General features: G+C 42.4%; 1 protein-coding gene across 12 annotated transcripts in view; it reads right to left on the bottom strand.

Annotated features, from left to right (window-relative positions):
• The window catches only part of OBSCN (obscurin, cytoskeletal calmodulin and titin-interacting RhoGEF), a 3,169,051-nt gene that overhangs the window by 1,070,898 nt on the left and 2,073,623 nt on the right, over positions 1-24,530 (bottom strand). The window contains exon 103 of one of the 12 annotated variants that reach the window (XM_069647069.1): positions 9,777-16,076. The exons of the other annotated variants lie outside the window; for them this stretch is intronic. Within the exon in view, the coding sequence (XP_069503170.1) occupies positions 14,594-16,076 (1,483 nt within the window). The 3' untranslated portion in view covers positions 9,777-14,593. Of the gene's footprint in view, positions 1-9,776; positions 16,077-24,530 lie in introns of those variants that run through there. 12 annotated transcript variants of the gene reach the window in all.

Below are 24,530 nucleotides of genomic sequence, written 5' to 3'. Positions count from 1 at the left end.
AATGGATCCATGACACACTAAAAATATATTAAGTGCACCAAATGGAGGACAATATGGTGATGCCTCAGTGTTGGGTTTCTAAGACAACATAGATATTGAGGTAAAACTGCCATCCCATGCAGGTACTTAACTACAATGTTTTCCCCTAACTAGATTCCGCTTGAATGGGAACAGCGATCCGTGAGAATGCCAGCTGGGGGGCAGGTGTAAGTGGATCTAGGTCACCTGGCCTAAGCACCACCCACCTTCTTAGCCCTGCCTCTTCCTTCCTGCTCTTAACTCTTAGATCAAGAGTGTCTCTCGCCCGGGCGTCCAAAGTGAAGGGCAATTCCTGTTTGGACCTGTTCGGACCAGGAGGACCTAGGGCCTGACCCCCTGCTCAGACAGTAGGCAAGCATGCACCAACATGTGTTTACACCCTCTGTCCCCACAGGCCATCCCCACCCTCTCTGGTCCCCCCGTGTTGTTCCCTTGTGCCCCCCCCTTCCCGCACACAGGAGTCTGTCCTGATACATTCTGGTTTCACCATCACCGCCTTGTGGCCAATGCTGGATTTTACTTTTATGGACTTCATTGATTCACGGTGCGTCACCCTTTCTCAACTCTCATGCTGGACTTCCTTTGCATCTTGTACTCATGGTGGCCCTGAATCATGTTGTTCCCATCTTCATCTTGTATCCTGGCTTGCAACATTATGTGTTACTACTGACTTCTGCAATTGTATTTGCTCTCCCCTCTTGCTTCTCCACTCTTTTTGACTGCTTACTCTCTCTGTTCTCTCCTCTCCTCCCCTCTCCCTTTTCCTATCTCCTCCCCTTACTTTCTTCTATGCACTATATCAGAATTGTCCCTGGACCTAGTATGATAGCAACCTCGTCTGTCGCTCCCCCATCCCCTTACTGTTCCCCCCTCGCTCCCCCCAGCACTATCTGAAACGATGTCAGGCCTAGTACGATAGTCGCTTGGTTTGTTCCTCCCCTCCCTTTCTGCACCCCTCTCCCTCACCTTTTGTTTTTCTCTGGCTCTACCAGAAATGTCGTCAGGCGTAGTACGGTAGTCGCCTGTCTGTTTCCATTTCCTTCCCACTCTCCCCCTCCGTTCCTTATCTATGTCTTAGCTCTTGCACTATCTGAAATGTCGTCAGGCTGAGTATGATATTTAATTTCACATCCTTACTGTTCATGGCCTGTAAGAATGTCGTCGTATTTTCCCTTGTTCCCTCCCTTGCCTTGAAGCGCTTTGAAACACATTGTGTATAGGCGCTATATAAATCATATCAAATCATTCATAGCATTCTGAACTAAAAAAGGACTGGACTACATAAAAGTGAAATAAGGTCAGTAATGACAACTGCAGTTATTCGAAGTATAGAAATGAGAGACCTCAAATCACTGAATGTGAAACCAAAACCCATAGGTAAGGCTATAAAATGCCAACATATTATTGCTGCAGGTGGGCCATTACACCCCCCAACCTACTGGATCACGAAGCAGTCGCTTTTATGAAGTCAGAACAAACATTCCGTACGAGCAAATATACCATCATCCCCGATTGTGATATAAGCCAAGGTCAGTAGTCCAAGATGGAAAGTTATTTTGGTAGAAAACATGGACCTAGATAAACGTCACTCACTAGATGTATATGTGTATGTAGGAGCAAATATTTATCTAGCTGTTGTAAATACTTTCAAGAATTACAGTGGGTGGCTAAAACGAACCAATGTGTTTTTTTCCTGTTATAAAAAAAGCATTCAAAGCTAAAGCAAAGAGAATTGACTGGGAAATGAATTTTACTTGTATGTACGAATTGAAACATTTTAAACACACTGAATGGATTGTACATGAGTATTATATGCCTCAAAGATACTTAATACGCTGTCCTGACCCTCTGGTATGGAATTTTAGATTATTAATGCGCACCAATCAACTTCCAGTAAAGTCTACTTTTGGCTCTCAATGGAAGATATCTGAAAAAGAAAGATATTGTCGAATGGGTCTGGACGTAGAAGAATCTGAAACTGTTAGGCATGTACTAACTCTATGTCCTGAAAGACGCTATTATTAAATGCTGTATTATGGCCGTTTTGTCCATAACATGAATTATATACAGTCGGAGGAATTCTGGAGATGGTGCCTGAATGTGCAATCTGAAGCTGTCTATATAGCATTATATAGAGTATGGAAAACACTTCCGCCCAGAAATAATGAAAATGTTAATGAAAAATTGGTGACGACATGTAATAATAATGATTTAAGGTAATTAATACCAATATTGTAACCTATGTGTATCTATGCACTGTAATTTTGCACTCTAGTATGAATGAGTGAGTATCTAGTATTTATTCTGTTTCCATTTTTCTATTATTGTATAACTAGCTAATATGTGATTGGTATGAATTTATGTAAAGTTGTAAAGTTTTACGAACTGAAAACAACTTAATACATACATAAAATAAATAAATAAATAAATATGTGTATTTGTGTTCCACAGACTAAAAGAAGACAAGACAAAGGGGTAGCTCACGATCAAAGGATTGCACTAAGAATAAATATCTGTCCTGATGAAGGCCCAAGTTCATACACTCTAAGAGGAACGCCAAGAAGGGACGGATCCCAATTTGTGGGGTGAAACACCTTGTGCCGACTACTATATTTTGCATAATATATCCTTCTCAGAAGCGGAATAGTTAAACAACCATGACCGCAGTGAAATGTACACGTAAATCAATATTGTGATAGTAAAATTATTGAGGATTGAACAATAATACCTAGATATGCCTATAATGTGATCCGGTTTACATCTGTATGTTTGGTCCAATCTGTAAAAATAGAAAATGTTTTCAAAACCGTCTGTTCCTCTGCATATATAGCACCCTTTTTTCACTAACCCCACCTTTCTGAAACTAAGGTTGCACTAATACACTCTGAAGATGAGAAAAAAAGTATGTGTTAGCTTATTGTTCAGATCATGTTCGAATCTGGTTTTATGAAGAAACTGTTTGTGAATGACTTTTGTACACCACTATAGACAGTGGTTCTTTTGTTGTTGACGTCTGTTTAATCAAATGTTTCTCAATGTCTGTTTAAGTAAATGAGTTTATGTATTATATGTTTTTTGAATACATTGATTTTAGTAAGATTTTGGAGTAGAGGTTTTGTGCAGTATTTTTTCGTTAACTGCACAATTTCCAGACTTGCCTACTTGGTCTGCACAAGAGAAGGAGGTTAGCCAAGAACTCACAGTTTTGTTCTCCTAAAAGTATTCCCCTATTTTGCGAGTAAGGCCCCCACCATAATCTATACAGATAGGGCTGACCTATTACTTTATGTCCAGGATCCACAAAGCAATGGATAAGGAGGTGAGGGGCACCTCAGGGCAGAATGCCCAATACCGGTCATAGTGGGCAAGATTATGGCTACCCCCGAACTGGACGCCAAGATTGTTATGTTCTTGGGCAAGGCTGTCAAAGACCCTAGGAAGGGTATCCACAGAGGATCGTTCTCCTTTCAGGACAATCTACTGGACGTAGCCGGCCCGCTAGTAAAAGATCTTAGATCCAGCTGAGGGAGTCATGGATATGTGGACTCATGTGGATCCGCAAGTGCTGTGGGGGTGGGCACAACGCTCAGTGTGTTTTCCCGGCAATGTCATTTGTGCAATATCTGCCAAGCATCAAAAAGGGGTCCTGATTAAGATTGACCCCAAGCTTGCTTTCTGGAGGCGGACTCGCTGTCCAAGGTCTCCTATTCGAAGGTCCTTCTGCAAAGGAAATGTCAAAGTTTGTTAACACTTACACAGCCTCGGATAAAGTCTCGGATAAAGCCGAGTCAACCATAAAAAGGGATTTCTCCTTCAAGATTTTCACGAGTGTCGGAAGAGCCAGGGGCCGCTTCTCTAGCCGGTTCTCGCTGGACAGAAGGTCCCAAGGCAATCGAGCAGCGGCACAATACTGGCAGAAAAAATTAAGAGGCAGCTTCTTTCCGTGCCAAGGCAGGGGTAGAGGTTATGGATGGAGAAGGCCAGAAAAGCTGCCCCCACAACCCGCAGGTTGCGCAGCGCCTTTGACTCGGATCTGAGAGCGGACGGCATGCTCTAATGCCTTGCAAGGTGATGCGTGGGTACAGGAGACAGACACTGGATTTTATCTAGCATTTTCTGATGAGCCAGTGCAAGTGCATCAGCCTCATCCAATAGCAATGCCAGCCATTGATCGGGAGGTCATGGAAGGAGAGATGGCGCAGAAAGGGGCGATTCGTCCCTCAGCCAGGCATCATCAGGGTTTTGTCAGCAATTGTTTTCTAGTGTGGAGGAAGATGAAGGTAAGGCCAGTTATCAATCTCAGAGAGCTCAATTGCTTCATCCTTTATCGTCATTTGGAAATGGAGGGCATTCACATGGTCAGAGATATTGTGCTACCAAAATTATTGGCTGGTCTGTTTGGACCTCAAGAACACATACCTGGTGCTCCCTGTCTTCCCTCCTCACAGACGCTTCATTCAGTTTTAGTGGGCAGATCGCCTCTGGAAATTCATGAGCCTCCCCTTCAGGCTCTCATCAGTGCCTTCGTGTTTCACCAAGCTGATGCAGCCGGTTCTAGCAGCACTCAGGGAGCAGGGCATCAGGCTCACCATTTACTTGTATGAAATGATTAGCATGTCTCAGGACAGGGATCAATTGACCATGCAAGCTCAGTCAGCGTTGGACCTGCTGCACATTTTAGGGTTCTTAGTGAACTGGGAAAATTCAGATCAGACGCCAGCTCAAGTCATGGAACTTTCTGGGCTTCTGTGTGAACACAGCTGAAGCTACGCTCAAGATTCCTGCAGTCACAGTACAGACAATCAGAAGAGAGATTTGCTTGCTCATTGCAACGAGTCAGGTGTTGCTCCAGGAATTAGCAAGAGTCATAGGACGTCTCTCGTCTTCAGTGCAAGCCATGTTTCCCGGTCTATTACACTACAAGGCATTACAACGACTGAAAAATGCTCATTTATGCAGAATCTTTCATACACTCAAGAGTGGAGCTATGAGAGGAAGCAGGCTAGAATTAGCGTGGTGACTCGACCACATGGAAGCATGGAATGGCAGGGCAATCTTCGAATCCGTTCCAAACTTAATGATAGAGTCAGACACCATCTGGGAAGGCTGGGGAGCGCAGTGTGGAACAATTTCTACAGGGGGAAATAGTCCCTCCAGGAGCTGGAGTAACACATAAACTGCCTATAGCTATTAGCAGGGTGAGTTGCTGCATCTTGCTCAAGATGGGCAATGTTTCGACTTTGAGGTATATAAATCACCTCAGAGGTATGCGATCCAGGCTTCTGGCAGAGATAGCAAAGGACTTCTGCCACTATTGCCTGGACAACCATATTTCAGTGACGGCAGAGTATCTTCTGGGTCTACCGAATACTATAGCGGACTGGAACTCGAGGTACCTCACGGACTACAACGACTGGAAGCTGAACTGGAGCATTTTCCTAAAGCTCAAGATCCGCTGGGGGCATTTTTACACATACCTCTTTGCTTTGTGGCTGAATACCCACTGCCACTATTCTTCAGCTGAAATCTGGACCCAGTAGCAGTAGCTTCAGATGCATTTCTCCACACCTGGGGTGCAGAAGTGCAGTATGTTTTTCCTCCATTCATGCTCCGGTCCCTCAGGAAAATCCTTCAGGAACAGGTGGAGGCAGTGCTGGTAGTCCCCTTCTGGACGATGCAAGCTTGGTTTCCCGTTCTTCTGGAACTTTCTTCAGATTCTACAATCCAATTCCTTCCATGTGAAGGTGTTACGCGAATGCATCGGCAGTTTGGTCCCACTCTAGCTTCAGCTCTCAATTTTATAGCATTTCTCTCTGAGCAGGGGAAAGCGTACAGGACAGTCAATGCTTACAGGGCAGCCATCTCAGCAGGGAACAATCTGGTTCAGGCTCTTGATCTGGAAGGCAGAGTATACGCGACGGATGGAGTAGTTTTTCATCTTTCCAGGCGTACTAAATGTAGCTCTAAAATGATTTCCTACCCAGCTTTTTCAGATCATCGGAAGTTATGCATGGTTTGTTTCTTGAAAGCATACGACAAGGTCAACAAAAATCTCTGTTCAGATCCCAGGAGCAACTGCCTATAGCAGTAAGGAAGCCCCACAAGGCAGTGTCTTCTTCTAATCTGGCTCATTAGCGCAAGCTGGTATAGACATATCTTGGTTTGGTGCGTACTCAACCAGAGGAGAAATGGCATCAAAAGCCTTTCAGGTAGGTGTTCGTCAGGAGGATATCAACAAGATGGCCGACTGTTCCAGCAAAATGGTCTTTAGTGATGTTTTTTCTCAAGCCTATTGAACAGCCGCCTTCATTGGTGGTGAGTAAGCTTTAAACTAGCATAATGCTCGCCTCTGGTCTTGACATAGAATGAAGTTTTTCCAAAACAACTTATGGGAAAGTCTTGATTCTATTAAAGACACAGACCAAAGCATTATTCCCACCATATATCGTAACTGTTTTATATGAGGCATCAACTGAGTCAATTTATCTATGCATTGACAGTGGTCTGCATTCAGACCAAAGGGGTTTGAGGTCAACTATTTGTCTGATCTAGCATTAGCTAAATGTTATGCATGCACGCTATAGAATTGAGATTTTGATTGCTTTTGGCACGTTTTCTATTTGTGTGGTCTTAAGGTGATCTTTTCCCTCCCTAATTGTACGCCTTTCTCCTTGCAGGGGCAGAGGTTAAGGCAACAGGATCAGCATAGATGGCTGGCTGTGTTGCAGTGTTATCACTTATGGATGATTCGGCAGGAGATCTTGGATTGCTTTTTGAGACATATGTGAAAGAAGATGATGCGAGTCAGGGAAGTGCTTTTCAAAGGCTGCCAGTTACTGATTGGTGGAATTGAGTCAGCAGGTTTCTGGAGTTTGAACTACAGATACCAGAGTGTTTTCTCGGAAATGCTGAGCTTCTTCACTAAAGAAAGAGAAGAAGCATAATGCTCTCTTCTGTGTCTTTAACAGAATCAAGACTTTCCTATAAGTTATACTGAAAAATATTCATTCTTGAATGGGCCACATCACATCTACCTTACGTCTGGTCACTTTTAGATTGGATTAAGCAAACAGGTCTAATTTGGGACTTCGAAAAAGCCACAGCTGAAAGGCCTCAAAATGACAAATCAACTGATGCATGGTTACTTCTCAGGTTTCTGCATTACTCCTCCTCCACAAAGGTGCTGCAGATTCTTCATTGGTTAACTGTTTAAAGGGGAGGATTCCATTGTAAATTCTGGGGAAGATCTCTGTGCTCAGCAGATCATGTGTTTCTCATTACCTCTTAAAGAAAACACCGATGTAGGCGTTCTTTTTCTTACTTTGGAGTACTAAACATTAAATCTTTCTCCCACCCTAGCCCCTATCTCTTCTCACATCTGCATCCGAAATGACCTTCAGACGTTCCTATTTGCTATATCACTATACTTGCTGCTCCACAGGGTTGACTTATGTTCTCTGACGCTAAGAGGCTTGTATTGGGTGAATGTTTGCATTCTCCATATTCATATAACATAACAAATAAGGCATATCTATCAGGAAGGGATTTTGTAAATTCTAGCCCAGCACTCAACATGCTGGAAGCATCCAGTTACAAATGAAAAAAAGACCATCCGACGGTCCTGTTTTGACCTGAGCGTGAAATATCTTTAATATCTCCAAATCATATTAGCACCCATCCAAATCACGTTTAGGATACTCTCTCCCATCTACTCAACACGCCTCATACTTAAGTAAACAATCTTTGAATACCCTCCTCCAAGCCACATCCCTGCGACTTTTTAAATTCTTTTCGTCCCATCTGTCTGATTAATCTGCTAATTCCTCACCCTTGCTGTGCAAATTCCTCTTGGTTCTAGGTCGTCCTTCAATAGTTCCTTTGTATAAATGTACTTGATTTGATTTGTATCGCACAAATCCCAAAGGAACCAAGCGGCGAACCGCATCTATGCGCAGATTTTATCTGAATTTGATGAAACCATCATCATTAACATGACATTATTCGAAGAGATATGTCTTTAGCTAGTTTCTAAAAGCTGTCAGTGATTCTAGCTTCCTTAACTGATATGGAAGACCATTCCACGCACAGGCACCAGCTACTGAAAACCTTCTGTCCCATCTACTAGGAATGTAGATTTGAATCTTGTCCACTGGGTAGGATGGTGCAAGATTGTGTATACACTTAAAGATCAAACACAGTAACTTAAACTGGATTCTTCAGTGGACTGGGAGCCTGTGTAGCTTCCTCCTGGATTCCGACACTGATTTTCTCCAGGGTAGTGCACACCTTATTTGTACAGCAGCGTTCTCTGCCACTACCAGACGTTGTAATTGGTATTTAGGGCCCCCAACCAGGAGACCATTACAATAGTCTTGCCTGGCATTAATAAGTGTGCCCACCACCTTTGCTCGATCACCTTCTGAGATGAGGGGGAGAAGTGGTTTCAATAATGTCAGCTGAAAAAAGACTGATTTGAGCATTTGGTTCACCTGTCCATTATATCCCATATCCGACTGCCAGATACACTCCAGATTCTTTACAAAATGTGTGTACACCTAGGTATTGCCAAATATTGGTGGACAGGGGACCATCTGGGCAGTCTTTCCGAGATTCTTTTTAGAACCAAAAATAATTATCTCTGCCTTATTATGGTTCAGTTGAAGTTTATTATCGATTATCCACCCTCGTAATGCCTCTGCACATTTTAAAATGTTAGCAACTGCCTCCATGGGCTGTTTTAGGCTCAGATAAATCTGTGTATCATCCGTGTATGAATGATACTGCAGATTGAACCGTGTCAAAATTAGTAGAAGGGGGCGAATGTAAAGATTAAAAAGGAATGGGGACAAGGAGGAGCCCCGAGGAACTCCACAGATTGTAGTCAACATATCCGATAAAAGGGAGCCCATCTTGACCTGCTGTTTACAATCATTTAAGAAGGAATCAAACCATTTCAGTGCTTCTTCTGAGACATGTGCTAATTCGCACAGTCTTGTGTTCAGAATTTCTGGATCGACAGTGTCGAACGCCGCTGACAAGTCCAACATAATGAGCATACTAACATTACTGCAGTCTGCATTTCCCAGTATGTTGTCCAAGACTTTAATCAGCACGGTCTCTGTTCCATGTCTGGGCCTAAACCCGGACTGGAATGTATCATCAATGTATAGCTGACTTTGATTCCCAAATGCCTTTGACAGGATATACTATCTAAATGGCACATATAACTGGCAGAAAGACAATAATGAATGTCTTACTTGTGCAGAAATATAGATTACTTTCACCCAGAGCTCCTTCAATCGCTTTTTCCCGGCCACCTACAGCAGGCCCTCCCAGTAGCGGCACACCCGACTCAGCACACTACCCTTCAGAAAACAAATCAAGAATAGCCTCTTGCACCAAAATTCATAGATCTAAAAAGAGGTCAGAACTTGCTTTTACAAACCACTTGTTTTTCCCAAGTGGGATTTTATCCCTGTATACATACACTTAATATAATGTAATGCAACATTATATGACACAGTAACAGAAGGGTCAGAGTCACCATAATCTCTGAGATTCAGGGCCAAACCCCTAGATGACACACCAGGCACGAGGGCATTTTAGTGAAAAATCCATCCTATATTGTCTCACTGTTTTCTTAAGCGCCCCTCTCTCAAAAACATCAAGGGGCTCCAACAGAAAAGCTGCTGAGAATATTGCTATGAAAACGCAAAATAAAATACAAACACAATATCTGCTGATGCACTGTATTTATTGATGTGAAATGCAGAATCCCAGCATCAGATACAGTATCTTGGTAGGTCTTGATTCACCAAACGGAGGTTTCAATTTTTCATTTCATGCCTTTTGCTTGCAGGATCTGTCATAAAACACTCCCAAGAGGATTTCTTGTACAATTTCATATTTGACTTCTACATTTGTTTGGATATTAGAAGCATCTACACATATGATGTCACTATGCAAAGCGTTTATGTCGAAATATGCAATGATTGTGTCCTTATTAGTTGGCATCTGACTACATCAGGAGCAATTATGGAAAAATAAGGAACTCAGCGGGTTACAACCTCCTTTAAATCATATTTACTGCATCTTTTCAATTTGTAGTCAGGTATTATTCCTGGTGGCCGTCTCGCAAAACATTGCTACATCAAGTTTCTAATTAATTGGATGGTTTTGAATTCTCAAGCAAGCATGCCTAACTGAGTTACACAACTGCATCAGGAAAAGTCAATCTGCTACATTGACTATGTCCTATTCTCCAGTGCTAACTCACTTTGTGTAAACTGGCATCATCTAATTGATTCAGCAGTCACAAGAACATAGCCACAATAAAACATAGGCTAACTCCACTCACATTCTGGGACTGCCTATCAGTTTCCTAAGTTAAGCGTTCATGCGGTCTTCAAGTCAATCAACGCAATCAGGGCAAGAAAGGGATGCATTCAGGAGGATTTGTGAATTACAAAGCAATAATGAAAAGCCATGTCATTGTATTCAGTGTTATGACAGAAGAGGACATTTTGTAAGAGAGTACCATGTCTTATTTAGTCAGAAATGCTATATTTTTTAAAAATGGTGAAGAAAGACAATTTTACCAGGCAATATGTTTAATGAATGTCCTATGGTTCTTCAATGTGTACGGAGCAACCTGATAAAATTACTTGTTTGGGTAAGGCCTGGACACAAGTCCTAACATAGCTTCTTCTATCTCGTGGATGAAGTGATGATTGAATTGTTACTTGAGTGTATTTTATGCCCATTCATCAGGAACTTGTGTTCATCCAGAGACCCAAACCAGAAAGCAGAGCCCAACTGAGGTTATTCATAAGAACAACTCAGAATGTCAGGGTTCCTGATGTCCAGGAAATGAGGTATGTGTATATAGACTGCCCTATCTCTATCTTATTATTTGAAAAATAACTCATTCGGTGACCTACTTTATGAGTGGACTTCATGAAATAAGTCTTTTCAAACTCACAGACAAATGCATTCTATTAAATGCAGTCTTGGTTTTCATATGGAAGGACCCAGAAATGTGTAAACAAATGAATGTATGTCCAGGTTATTTGAGAGCTTTGCATTCTGTACTCAAGGTGTGTGTGCTCTCCAGCACTGGACCACATGTGGAATTAACTGCAAGATGGAATCTTTACAAAGTTTCTGGGAACCGATGCTGACATGGAGCACAACACATGTTTATATCAGTGCACATTTCAAAATGGATGCATGTTGTGTAAAAGTCAATTTACTCAGTGCCTCCTAACCAGTCAGTATGCCACCCTCTGAATTCTTCCTATGGGCATCTAAGACCATGCTTGTGGAGGATGCTGGCAGCAGAAAACAGAATCATATGAACAGACCACACAGCAGGGGTCTTTTTTTATAACAATGAATACCCCAATGGGATATTCTGTAGAAATTAAAAGATAATTTATGTGTGCTTGTCCATTCGACTGGATTAGTAAGTAGCTCAGTTCTGCTAACGCTTCATATAACTGGCAATGCAAGCATTTTCAATTCAGAAAACACTTTCTTTTAATAATACTCGTTCTTAAATCTTAAAATCAAGACAAGAGATTGAACAGCCTTACACATCCCAACACAGTACACTGAAAAGTCTTTAGGTGCTTCAATTGTAGAAAGTAATTTTTCTACTGTTACTGCGATTTGGGCTTTTCAGATGTACCAAACATTTAGATGGTTGTTTTTCAACAAAGTGTCATATTGTAAAGACACATGATTCTTCTCGTTGCTTCAGTGATAGGAGCTTGTAGCGTTGTCAGCAGGATTCTTTGGACAGAATAAAAAATTATCTTGCCAGAGGTTTGCCGATCAGATGAGTGCAAATGGACCAATGAGGGGCACTCAGAATGCATATCCACCCCTTTTGAGGTCTATTGCTTGCTGCTGCTTTGCCAGGCTCAGTGTCTTGAGGATCTCGGTCAGATAAGGTTTATAAGCGACATGTCAGATATTGCAGTTTTAGGGTCACACTTATGTCAAGTCTAGAATTTTAAGGCTCACATTTTGGTCAGTTTAAGGCTTTGAAAGTAATGGCCCCAATTAGGCACAGAAGATTGAGGTGGCAGGTCAGAATAATGAGGCCCAAGGCTTGCGTCAAATCCAGTATTTTGAGGGATAACCCCTCAGTCGTGTACAGATTTCTGAGAAAAATGTGTCTGTGAGGTAATGCTTTCAGTGCCTTACGCTATCATGTCTTTTTTGTTATTCCTCTTTCTGGTCACAGTATAGTCATTATGTTATCATGAGCAGAGACTTCTGAATCAGAAGAGTCAATGATCTGTGATGGTTGCAGCCTTTCATTTAACATGCCCCTTAAAGTGGCTTAATAGGCAGAGGTATGGATAGTAGGGAGAGGCAGAAATAAAGGGTCTGGAAGCAGAGTACCCCCCTATTAAAAGAAAAAACAAGAATGCAGCCAGCACTGTATTTACCAGCTGCATACACCCGCAAGCAAATTGACATAGGACCCATGTTACTGTCATTGTTTATTTTCATAGACTGATGAAAATTGAGACACCTTTGCTGAAAGTGGTTTGAAATTGTGTTACCTAATTTATATTATGCAGTCAAAGAATATTCTATGTGTGCAGCAACAGAGTAAATGTTTGCCACATGAGACACCTCTGTATAGCATGAAGACCCAGCCAATAAACACCACACAGCTATCTGCTGTACCAGATATGTCCAATTCCCATGTTGTCTTCTGCTAGACAGGAACCAGATGTCTAGTGTCAAGGCACTGCTCCACTTCACCAATGGAGATAACGTTAAACCAAAGCCAAACATGGGGTGCCAATATTTTAACACAGATCTTACTTTTTATGTGAAAGAACCTATCGATAATGACAAGTTAGCAACTCCCATTGGTAAATTGCTTGGTTTCAAGAACTGGAAATGCCATATCAGATGCCACGTTTATTAAAAGTAAAGCTAATACATTTTGCCTATGTCTTAGTTTAACCAAGTTCACATGTACATCAAAAGAAGAGAGCAATGGTTGTTAATTGGGGAGTGATCTCCTCTCACAGAAACCATACAGATGTGCAGCATGAACTGTAGACTCCAGATGTATATCCTTGCATTTCATCATACACGGCTCATAACATTTCCACAATCATGAGATCCACATACGTCTGCACAGATAGGGTTTTCACGCGAAGCGGTACCTGTGCATAGATTTGTCACTTGCCATTTCCATAACAGAAGTTACCAGCACGTTGCACATACATGCACTTGTCAAAATTCAAGGTGCACTTGAAGGGCAAGGGGCCAGTGTGAGGTATGGGGGAGAATTTCGAACTGCTTCAGACTCAGAAAGGCAGGTAAGGCTGGTGGAGAGTAAATCACACAGAGATATGCCTGGGCCTGATGTGTGATTGGATTCAGCACCAGCCCCACTAGCCTTTCTCAAGCACAGGACTGTTAGGAAATGTCAGGATTCCCCCATAGGCTGTCCCCACTCCGTGTACATGGACCACAAATGTGTTCTCTTTTCAAGTTACCACGCAAAGGACAACTTCCTGCACATATGGCACATTTAACATAGTGAAACCTTAATTACTTACAATCTTGGTTCAGAAGAAATGCTTCTTATGGTAGGGAACAGCTTTGCAAACACAATCTGGAATCCACTTGTGACCGTGGGAGGTTAACATCCACACAAACTGCCCATGCACAAATTGAAACTAGGTCGAGGAGATCCTTAGTTCATTGATATCATTAGTACCACATTACCGCACTTCAGCAGGCCAACACTGGCAATTCAGCAAGTTACCCGGGTCTCAGTATAATACGCAAAGGTATAACATGTATATGCGATAACGTCAACATTTCACTTTCTGAGTTTGGCACATATTGGCTATTTGCTACTTTGTGGAGCTACTCAACCTGGAGCCTGTTCACAAATGCATAGGTGTATAGCATATTAGCTGAGTATAAAGAAAAGTGACTAAGGCGGGAAAAGCGCAACAAAAACACTACTGCTGTTTTTCAAGTGTAGACAGTTTCTGGTTTCAAACGTAAGGCTCCTATTTGGTAAAATACAAAGTAAAATCAGGTATGAATGTGGCAGAACATCTGGCTGTCAATTCTTCCAGGTGTTACCATCTTTAAAATAGTTGTGTGGTAGAAGTGATAGGCTTTGATAAATATCACCTTTTCTTCATCATCAAAAGTCTTTGCGTAATTGTTATGAAGGAGTCATTTTAAAGGTTAGAACTTTACATTTTGGGAACTGGTCACCTTCCCATGAGAGCATTACATCCATAAAGCATACTATTTGTCCTCTGGTAGTAGGGTCAGACCCTCCTAATTCATCCACCTTATCAATGCAATGGTTTCAATATGGAATGATACATTTTAACCACCATAAAGGACTTTTAATTACAAACTGCACAAGCAGAAGTGTTCCCTTTTAAGACTCGAAAAGCTCTATTTATCCCAGTGTACGCTATTTATGTTTTCTCTTTGCATAATGTGTCGGTGCGTTGGTGTTGCAGCGCTCTTTTCCTTATCCTTATTCCTATTCTTAACTTTGAGATGGGTCTTTCTTGCTGATGTGCAGCGTGACAGGTTCTCCAACAGTTCCGTAGCTAAGTGTTCTTGTGGACACTTCTGTTTTAAAGCTGGGTTGTCCATTGTCCACTGGGCGCTGGACTTCGGTGCAGAAAGAAGGCTTTGGGTCAAAAGTCGGCTGACTTGCGGCTGAGGCTGTTGGACGCACCATAGCACCAGTGGTGCAGGTTTCACTCACACGGAAAGAAATGTTTGAAGGACCCATGGACTGCATTCCGCTAACTCTTGAGGCAGACAGGAACATTGGCCCAGTCAAGTTATCGGTGAACGAGCTGAAGAAGCTTTCCATTGGGTTTGAAACAAGAGGCCTTCCCACATTCAGCAAAATGGGCTTTCCAACAGCTGGTTCATTAATTTCCGCTTGCAGAACAGATATTTCACATGGTGTTCCTCCTGTCACGCCATGTCCACCTTCCCCACATCGATAGGTCTCACCTTCCCCAGGAACATAATCCTCTAGATCTTCAAGAGTTAGGACTTTTCCATTGTGAGTTAGAATTTTGGGATCTCTGTGTCTAATTTCATCAGTCTCTGAGTCCTCTGGTTCATCAATGATGACATTTCCATCCTCAGAACTTGTGTCATGAACAGGACTTGCTTCTTCTTTTTCTGCAGACCAAACAGCATCATCTTTTTCTATGGGTTTTTCAATTTCAGAACAAATTGGTGGAGGCATGTCATTTGTTTTATCATTCGGGGTCTCACCACTGAGAATAAGCTTTTCATTGACAGTGGCATCTGCTGGATCAATAGACTCTAAAATATTGCTGTTGCTGTCAGTTCGGGTGTCCAGGCTGTAACTCCTTTCTTCATCTTCATAGTCAAAGATAGAATCCCCTTCAAGCTGCTGGGATCCGCATTGAGAGCTTATATCATCACTGTTTCCTGCATTCTCTTGATCAGATGCATATTCAATGGCTGGGATGTCAACATCTGACATATTTTCAGAAGGAAGGGACGACTTTGTTTCTTCAACCAACTTGTTGTTGGAGTTGTTAGCATTTGGATCATCCCCACGGGGACGCCTCTGTCTTGAGCCATGAAGACTGAATGACCCAGGTTCCTCTTTCTCAGGTTTGGCTGGGGATACGCCTCTCTTTCTAGGGGGTCTTGGAGACTTTCTCACCTTAAACTCAATGATCTCCTCCACTTCCACCCACTGGGGTCTTTGTTCTTCTACTCTGGTTTCCATGACAACAGTTCTGGAAGATGCTCCTCGTCCGCCTTCCGGGTCTGTCACGTACAGTGTGGGAATGGCAGATTTTCTGGTCTCTTGCTCAAGCCTGGAGCCAGGGGGTTTGGCTCTTGACACATAGAGCGCCTCTTGCTGGTCTGGTCTTAGTGATCGAGATGGAGAGTAACTTGAACGAGGACGTGCTGGAGACATTCTTCGTTTCATTCGTGGACTCTTCACAACAGTCGTTATGGTCTCCTCTCTGATGATGGAAATACCGTTTCAGTGATGGGAAAATTGAAATTACTACAATTCACACATGCAGGTATCGAAGTGGTGAACAAGTGTGGGTTTGTTCTGTGAGTAATTACATTTTTCTTTGATCAGTAAGGCGCAAAGTTAGATGTGACATTTTATGCAAATGTTAACAAAGAACAACCACTTCACACCACACACAGGAAACACGCACGCAAACCCCTTACTATAAAACAGCCTGTCTTTAGGTATCTGTCTTGACAGAAACGATTTAATTAAAAAAACATTGTATTCATTTCCCTACCACTTTTAAATACATTAATTCTCTTCCCACTGTCAGGCAAAGAAGTGCCAATAAATCACATGTTTGGTTATCTGTGATATTGAGCATCATTCTTTAGATCTTATTATTAACTAACAGTAGCTCCCAGCTGGGAAGACATAGATATGGTGCTGTCACCATAAGGTTCTGTTCAATTAGTATATTAGTTGTAATTTCATGCTGTTTTTAGCGATTCCTATGGACTCTTTTAGCAACAGTGGAACAAGAACAGTAACATCAGGGCATATTAAGTGGCAGTATTTTTGGAATTGAAGGACAAGGTACATGCACAATAGTATTGTCTGCATTTCTGGGCCCACTTCCCAAGTGGAGACATTATTGAAGCGCTTAAACACCTGTTTTCTAGAATAAGGAGACTCCAATGAAAGGGAAAGATATTGATGCGGGTTCGGTCGGATTAAGGAGAGGAAGTAGTATTTTAGAGCAAAGATGGTGGCTCCCTATTAGAACCACTCTGAGAAATGTGCGTTAACAGAAACAGGAAGGACTAGAGTGCAAGGGAAAGCTCAAGACTAAATTGTGTCGCATTTCTTGAATTACTTAGAAAATGTACTTTCTGTGCTAGATTGGAAGTCTCTCGCAGCTGTCATTGTCCATGCTTAAGGCACGTGTCCACAGATCATTGATTATATGTTGATTGTTTAATAGCATTAATGCCCAAACACTTTAATGGGTTTTGGGGTGAGCTAACCAAAGAGAGTGAATGAACATCTCAAAATGTGACAAGACGTTTGCAGCATTCCCTGGTCTAAATTTATTTCACCTACATGTCCAAAGTGGAGCAATCTGAGATTAGCCCAACTCAGTACTATTTGGTTGATTCTGACAAGTTGCAGACTGAGGAATCAAAGCTTCTATAAAATTCAACAAGCAAACTAAAAACACCACAAAACGGTGAACAGGAAATTGACATGTGTGTGCATCATATTGTAAAGGTGTTGAGTGATGAGGGGATTCTAGAGTAAGCATTCCCAGTGTGTCTGAAATGGCCTCAATGGGTTGGTGGAGACAACAATGATTGCCCTCATTCTCATTGAGTTGTTGCTTAATCCAAACATTTCCCAGAATCATGGCTACTGTATTTCCTTCTTTCTTTTCCCACACCCCTTTTAGTTTGCTGCACCTCACATGCTTCCCTTTATGAAGGTCCATTGCCATGGCCATTTTTGCCCCTTCTCACCTTAATCCGATATTCTGATATTTACTTATAATGCATGACAGCCTTCAATATCCATATACAAGCCTGAAAATAATGTTCTTTTTAAAGGCTAGTTGTGACATCAAGACTGGCATGTAATAGAAAAAGGTCATCATTATTGCCCTGTAATCAGCTATTATGATTCAGTTATGAAGTCACAATGCTTGCTGTTTAAGCAAGCACAGAGCAGAATTTCAGCTACTACTGCAGCACGTAGTTAAAGCTGAGAAAAGCGTTTAAGTGCCAAGGACGAGTGTGCTCATCCTTTTGCGTTTAAAATAGCATTTTAAATGGCAGATTTTTGTGCCGCATGATTATTGCTCATATGTATCAATAACTTGAATATGTCTTGCATTACATTAAGCAATAGGCCAGATATTAAGGGGATGACAGTTTATGGCCATATATTATACAGAATAAAATATCCCCCACCATATACAAAAGGATATTGCAAGTCAACTCAGACTTTTATTTATTTTTTATTTTATTTATTTTATTTGTTACACACCCAGACCCTCGGGTATCACGGCGTGGTTACAAGACAGCTTAGGAATTAGTAATACCTTGTTACAGAGTACAAATATAAGCCTTCTGTGATCTTATGTGACTTTTAATATCCTTATCACGTATGGTAAGGGGTACCTTATCCCATAAATTGCAGGCACATACAAGCACCCATGTACCAATATATGAATCCTTCTGTTATCTTCCTATGTGTGCAATTAATTGATATCTATATTTTTACCTTTAATATTCTATTTGCTATTATTTCGACACAATTCCCCCTCCTAAGCAGAAGCACCACAGATAAACACCCCATTTTCCACTTAGATGTAATGGCAATGTTGCCAAAGACCTCAGAGCCTGAATTACCTCAAAGAGACTGAAAGATGTTCCCAAGCTGTGACAAAAGCAGAGGAAGCAACCTAACCAGGTTGCATTAGTACTACAACCATCAACCGTTGGGTATACTACTAATGTATCAGGTGACAAGAATTACCTTTTGGTTTAAACCACAAGTTCTCTGATGAGAGGTTATATAATGTGAACATGTGAATTCTAGAGGGCAAAGCGAATCGGAACATGATTTTCCAAGGGTGATAAACATATTAAAGGAGGCAAAGCAAATCCTTGAAGAAGGGCACTCTTAGAACTAGAGGTCTTCATTTGATACTAGAGGGGGTGGGAACGGCTGCTTTTGACAGGACGGGTACAGAATGCACACAACAACCTCCCAACAGAAGTGGTTGAGGAAACCACTGGACGTGAATTCCAAAATCCCTGCACAGGGAACAACAGAACTTGGCCTGCAGGGCGGTACGTTCTGAAGTGAAAGGTTGGCTCGGCAGCATGATGCTCAATGTGCCTTATAGCCCTTTTCAAAGATCTTGCGCCATTGGCATTGCGCCACTGTAAAACGCTTTTGTAAATCAGGCCCTATATTGCATAGTCTCTGGGCAGAATTTGGGAAAAACCATTGAAAATAAAGTAAAACCTGATCGAGCTTACAAAGGTTAGCCATATGTGTGCCCTACACTACATAGTTTAGCATTGTGCATATTGAAATGTAAAATGGTACTGTATGGTCTTGTTTATTTTTTATGGGTGACTACATGAAATTAATGCATGCTAATGCACCAACGCCTTTAATTGATGAACACATTATTTCTAATCCTTTTTACTGAGTACTTCAGAGAGGCTATAAAAGAATACGTTTTGACAATTGCAGTTATAAAATAAGCTGAAATTGGAATTGTGTTTCAATATTCCCTGAGGGGGAACCTCCTCTGCTAAAGTGGCTGTTTTGAGGAATTACAGAAGGCAGGATCAATAAATACCAGGCTGAAAGAATATCGGCATCTATGCAATCTAAGGGCACATGCATTTGCAGAAAGAAAACATCGAACCCATTGATGCAAAAAAACACAATTAGTCGCATACAAATTGGTTAGTAAATACTGTGTTCCCAGTCTAAGGTAGTTTGTGTTAGCTAAAGGGCACAACATTCTTTTGAAAGTGTGTCATTTAAGTATTATTTCTGTTTTATCACTAGAAGGCACTTTCATATTCCTAATTCATTGGCAGTATGATGGTTTTCCCCAATGATATCAATGACATCAGTGCAACTCTATATTGACCCTGAAATATGACATATGAACTTTAAAAAAACTATGCTCACATAATGCTCACATAATGGTCACATAGGATGGTCTGGAGGGTTGCCCAGAGCTGTGTTCATGCTTATGATGTATTCAAAACTTTCCAGCCATCAGCTTTTGGTTTTGCATTAGTCACTCCGAGCGGGACGGGTATGCCCAGACGTGGGTCCCGAGTCTGCTGTGCCTAGAGACCAAGCTACTCCTCACTGGTGACACCCAACAAGGCCGAAACATGTCTGGGGTTGCTTGTGGTGTCGAGGCTGGACTACCCCTTTTGGGGTGGCACCAAGTCGGATTTGCATATGGTGTTTCCCCTTCTGTAATGGCTTGGCAGCAGGCTCGGACTGGCCTATAGAGCAATATGCCCATGGCTGAACCAAAAACACCAAATGCTGGTGTGGGGACGTTTTTTTGGTCAAAGTGAGCCACTTTTTTGGCCAATTTGGGCCAGGTTGATGAGTTAATTCACTCTGCGGCTAGTAGTTTTAACGAGTGTTGTTGAATAAATATTCTTTAAAATGCACAATTTGCATCACACTTTTTATCAAAAAACTCCCCCTTGGCTGATATTCAAGCAGTGTCATAAAAGTCATGAATAGCCATTTGCAACTGTGGTCTACTTTTTCATTTGTGCCCGAGACAATTTTATGTCTCAGTCCGACCTTGCTTGGCAGGCTGAAAAACGATGGTCTGGAGGGTTGCCGAGAGCTGAGCCAGTGGTTATGATTTATTCAAAACCTTCCAGCTATCAACTTTTGGTTTTGCAACGTTATAGTTATTAACAGCGGCTAAGACAGTTCACCGGTTTCAGTGTCCATAGTAGAGTTGTGTGTATAACCTGCAAGTCACAGTTTGAATCCTGGGCAATGCTGACTTCACCTAATATTTCCATATGTTGATCATACATATATCACTGAGTTGAACTATAATAAGAGATGATGCAAGTACATAGTGACAATTCACTTGGTAGGATTCGCTATATGTTAATGGTGAATACTATTATTATTTCATCTAATAATTTATTTCAGCTGCTAAGAATGAATCATGTAGACATTTTGTCATAAACTTTGTCTTATTTTATTTGTTGTTAAATCATAATTGACGTAATTGCTAAACTGGTGGTTTTTGTTAGAAAATTGACCATGTCAGGTTGAACAGTTTTTCTTTGGAGGGTTTATGTTTAGCAGAAACAGCGTTATCTGCTTGAAACATGAATTTACTATTAAGCAAAGAAGAGAACATGAAGACATTTAGAATGTGGCTCAATAATAGACTAATATGACCTTAAAACTCAAAATGCAACACAACCAGTGTTTTCATTTTGGCAAAATGTTTTCTATCATTTAACCAACTTGATATTTATGAGGCTTTCACAAAGATACGTATAACAGTAAGTTTGACCTACTCCTAGGAAAACTAATACATTATTCATTATTAAATACTCTGCACATACCAATGAACATACAGGAAATATGAGTTTTTCAGAGACAGATTCACAACTTTTCTATAGGAGTACACTTAAGTATAAGTTGTGCATAAGTTGTTACTCTTATACAAACAAAAGTGTGTCTTCCTGTGATATGTTAGGGAGGTCGCATGTGTGTCAATGAGTCATGAATGGGAAAGAGGCACATGCCAACACCAATGTTACTTTATGTGTATTCACATAACTCCAAAGATGTGAAGTATGATAGTGAATAAAAATGTTTAGAATGTGTGGAGAAAAGAAAAAAGTTACCCATCCTAGTGAACTGTACCCCTGGTCCATAGTCCCCTTTCCTCCATACTGCATGGGCGTCCCCATACGGGGACGGGACCGGAGCCTTTTGCACTGCAAAAATAGCACATCCCCTTGAATGTTTTAATTTATGCGCGCATAGGCTTGAGGATAGGCGTGACCACACACTCTAACCACGCCCCACGGCACCAACCTCAGTCCCCATTGATCCCCACTGATGCGCATTGCAAACAATTGCCCTTATTGCTTGTTGAGAGGGATGGAGGGAGGGGTGTGTGGAGCAAAGGGGCCTAGGATTACAGTAGTCACTACAGTGAGTAACTTGTTCTTTTTTTTAAATTGTTTTTTTATAACGCGCTTAATACCCGAGTTTGGTTACTAAGCCCGGATCCGGGATTCAAACCTCTGTTGCTCTGTTTCCAAAACCAACATGTTGCGCCTGTGCTATCCTCTGTTCACTTAATTTACTTCTTACTCTTACGTCCCATCCCCTTTCCTCCATACTGTATGGGCGATTCCACTGCAGCATAACCTACCGACAGAGGGACAACCCGAACAATATTATGCAAACAAGTTTGTGAGTACCGCTTGGCCAAATGCTGCATCCTCCCGCAAGCTGCCATCCAGACAGTAAGGCCGACAGAATGCTGACGGGGTAGCCCATGTTGCTGCTTTGCTTATCATGTCCCAAGGGACGTGCCTCTGAAATGCAACAGCTGTTGCTTTTGCCCTCACCAGATGAGCTGTAATGTGTTCCAGAGGCGGGTTCCCTTGCACCTTGTACACTTCTCCAATTTACACAACACCATCCACATAGCTATGGAGGCTTTAGACTATTGAGCGCCTGGGCAAGTCCAACCAAATGTTACAAACTGAGTGTCCAACTTCCATATGAGTTTAGTTTTGTCTAAATAAAACTTCAGTGCCCTTCTGACATCCAAGCAGTGCATGGCTCTATCAGCCTGTGGTTGCGGGTGAAGAAGGCAGGCAATAACATTTCCTGATTTATGTGAAATTCCGAGAGGATTTTGGGGAAAAAGGTTGGATGGGTGCGCAAGACCTCTGTGTCCTTTAAAAACATAGTATAAGGCTAAGTCGCCGCCAACTCCTGTATTTCTCTCACTCTTCTGGCTGACTTCAGAATCACAAATGTAATGTCTGCCATGGCCATAGGCTTAAACGGCTAATGCGCTAAAACCGCTAACACCACGTTGATATCCCAGGAGGTACAAGGGCTTCTGACCGGAGGGAACAATCTTGATAGACAATTTAGGTGTCTTTTGACCACTTGATTAGCTGAGGAAAACACCATCTGATCTGAGTTCCTATAGCCCCCAATGGCCACTAGGTATAATCTGCAAATGTCTACCTGCACTTCCGACCGAGCCAGATAAGCAGAGAAAGACATGACTTGTCCAGAGTGCATCTCAAAGTCTCCACCACATACTTGGTCCACTGACAAAACCTTGTCCACTTGCTCCTGTACTGCAACCTCGTAGAGGCCTTCCTAGCCTTCTGGATAATGTCTCAATTGTCCTCAAATAGCTTAAAATGAGCCATGGTCATATTTTAAGGAACCAGGCTGCTAGATTAATAGCCTGCAGGTTAGGATGAAGAACTGCCCACCCTTGTTGGGGCAACACCCATTCCAACGTCACCGAGTTTAGGGGACCCTGACAGGCTAGCTTCATGAGGTCCGAGTACCACACCCAGGAGGAATACACTGGAGCTAGAAGAAAAACTTTGCAATTCCTGGCTGCTCTGAACTTGTTGACCTCTCTCTGAAGTAGTGGATTTGGAGTGAACACGTAACAAGTCATGTTCGACCAGTCTATCTGGAATGCACCTCCAGCAGAGCCCATTCCCTGGCCCTCCCAGGAGGCAAACCTGCTGCACTTGAAATTGCTGCTCATAGCAAACAGATCTATCTCCGGCTGTCCTCACATCTGGAACGACACTTGTATAGCCGGCATCGCTATCTCCCACTCGTAAGAGGAGGCACCTAGCCGGTTGAATCGGTCTGCCTCTGATTGTCCTGGCCTGACGGATGGATAGCTCTGATCCGTAAATCCTGTTCCCCTTCCCACTCCCACAACTGAATGGCTAGGCTGCACACGACAGGGAAGCTGGTCTCCCTTGCTTGTTCACGTAAACCATTGATGCTGTGCTGTCCATGAGAATCAGCACCACGCCACCCCTTACCCTTGAAGCAAAAGATTTCAGTGCCCAAACGATGGCTTCCAATTCGAGGTAATTTATGTGCCTCTCCTGGTCTTTGATGGACCAAATTCAGCTCAGAGTGATCATACCATCGCTCCCCACCCCTCTAGTGACGAGTCTGTGGTTATCTCGACCAAATGAGGAAGGGGGTGGAAGGGAGATCCCGACATCAAATTGGACACCTCTCTCCACCACCGGAGATCATCCCAGAGACCTGGGGGTATATCGATTTTGGCCTACTGAGAGCCTGTCTCTTGATCCCAAGAGGATGCGAGGTGCATCTAAATCCTCTGCATCTTACGCCTCGCTAGCAGAACTGGTAATATGCATATAGCTAGAAGACCCAACAGGTGCTGATACCATGACACTGTTGTGTGATCGTTCCTCAAGAAGTGTTTCACTGTCACCAAGATATCCCTTCTCCTCTCTGGGGTAGGGAAAAGTCCAGGCTTGAACCATGTTCCATTGGCACTCGATGAAGGTGAGCTCTGAGTAAGGGTGATTGTGACTGCTGCACGATGATCCAAAATCCCAAGTCGAACAGAATGTTGATTAATGCCTCAAGAGTCTATGACGCTTCTTGGGGTGAGTCTTCCCTGATGGGCCTGTCATTGAGATAGGGGTAGTTGTGCTGACCCCTGCTCCTTAACAGGCGGGCAACTACATTCATGGTTTTCGTGAATACTCTGGGTGCCGCAATTAGGCCAAATGGGAGAACCCTGTACTGAAAGTGCTTGCCCATGAGCAAGAATCAGAGGAAACTCTGATTGGGGTGCCAGATCGATATGTGAAGATATGTGTCC

The sequence above is a fragment of the Ambystoma mexicanum genome, chromosome 2q (assembly GCF_040938575.1).
Source record: "Ambystoma mexicanum isolate Mex_15411 chromosome 2q, UKY_AmexF1_1, whole genome shotgun sequence".
Lineage (NCBI taxonomy): Eukaryota > Metazoa > Chordata > Amphibia > Caudata > Ambystomatidae > Ambystoma > Ambystoma mexicanum.
Note: the sequence above shows the minus strand (reverse complement) of the source record. Positions and strands in the feature narration are given on the sequence as shown.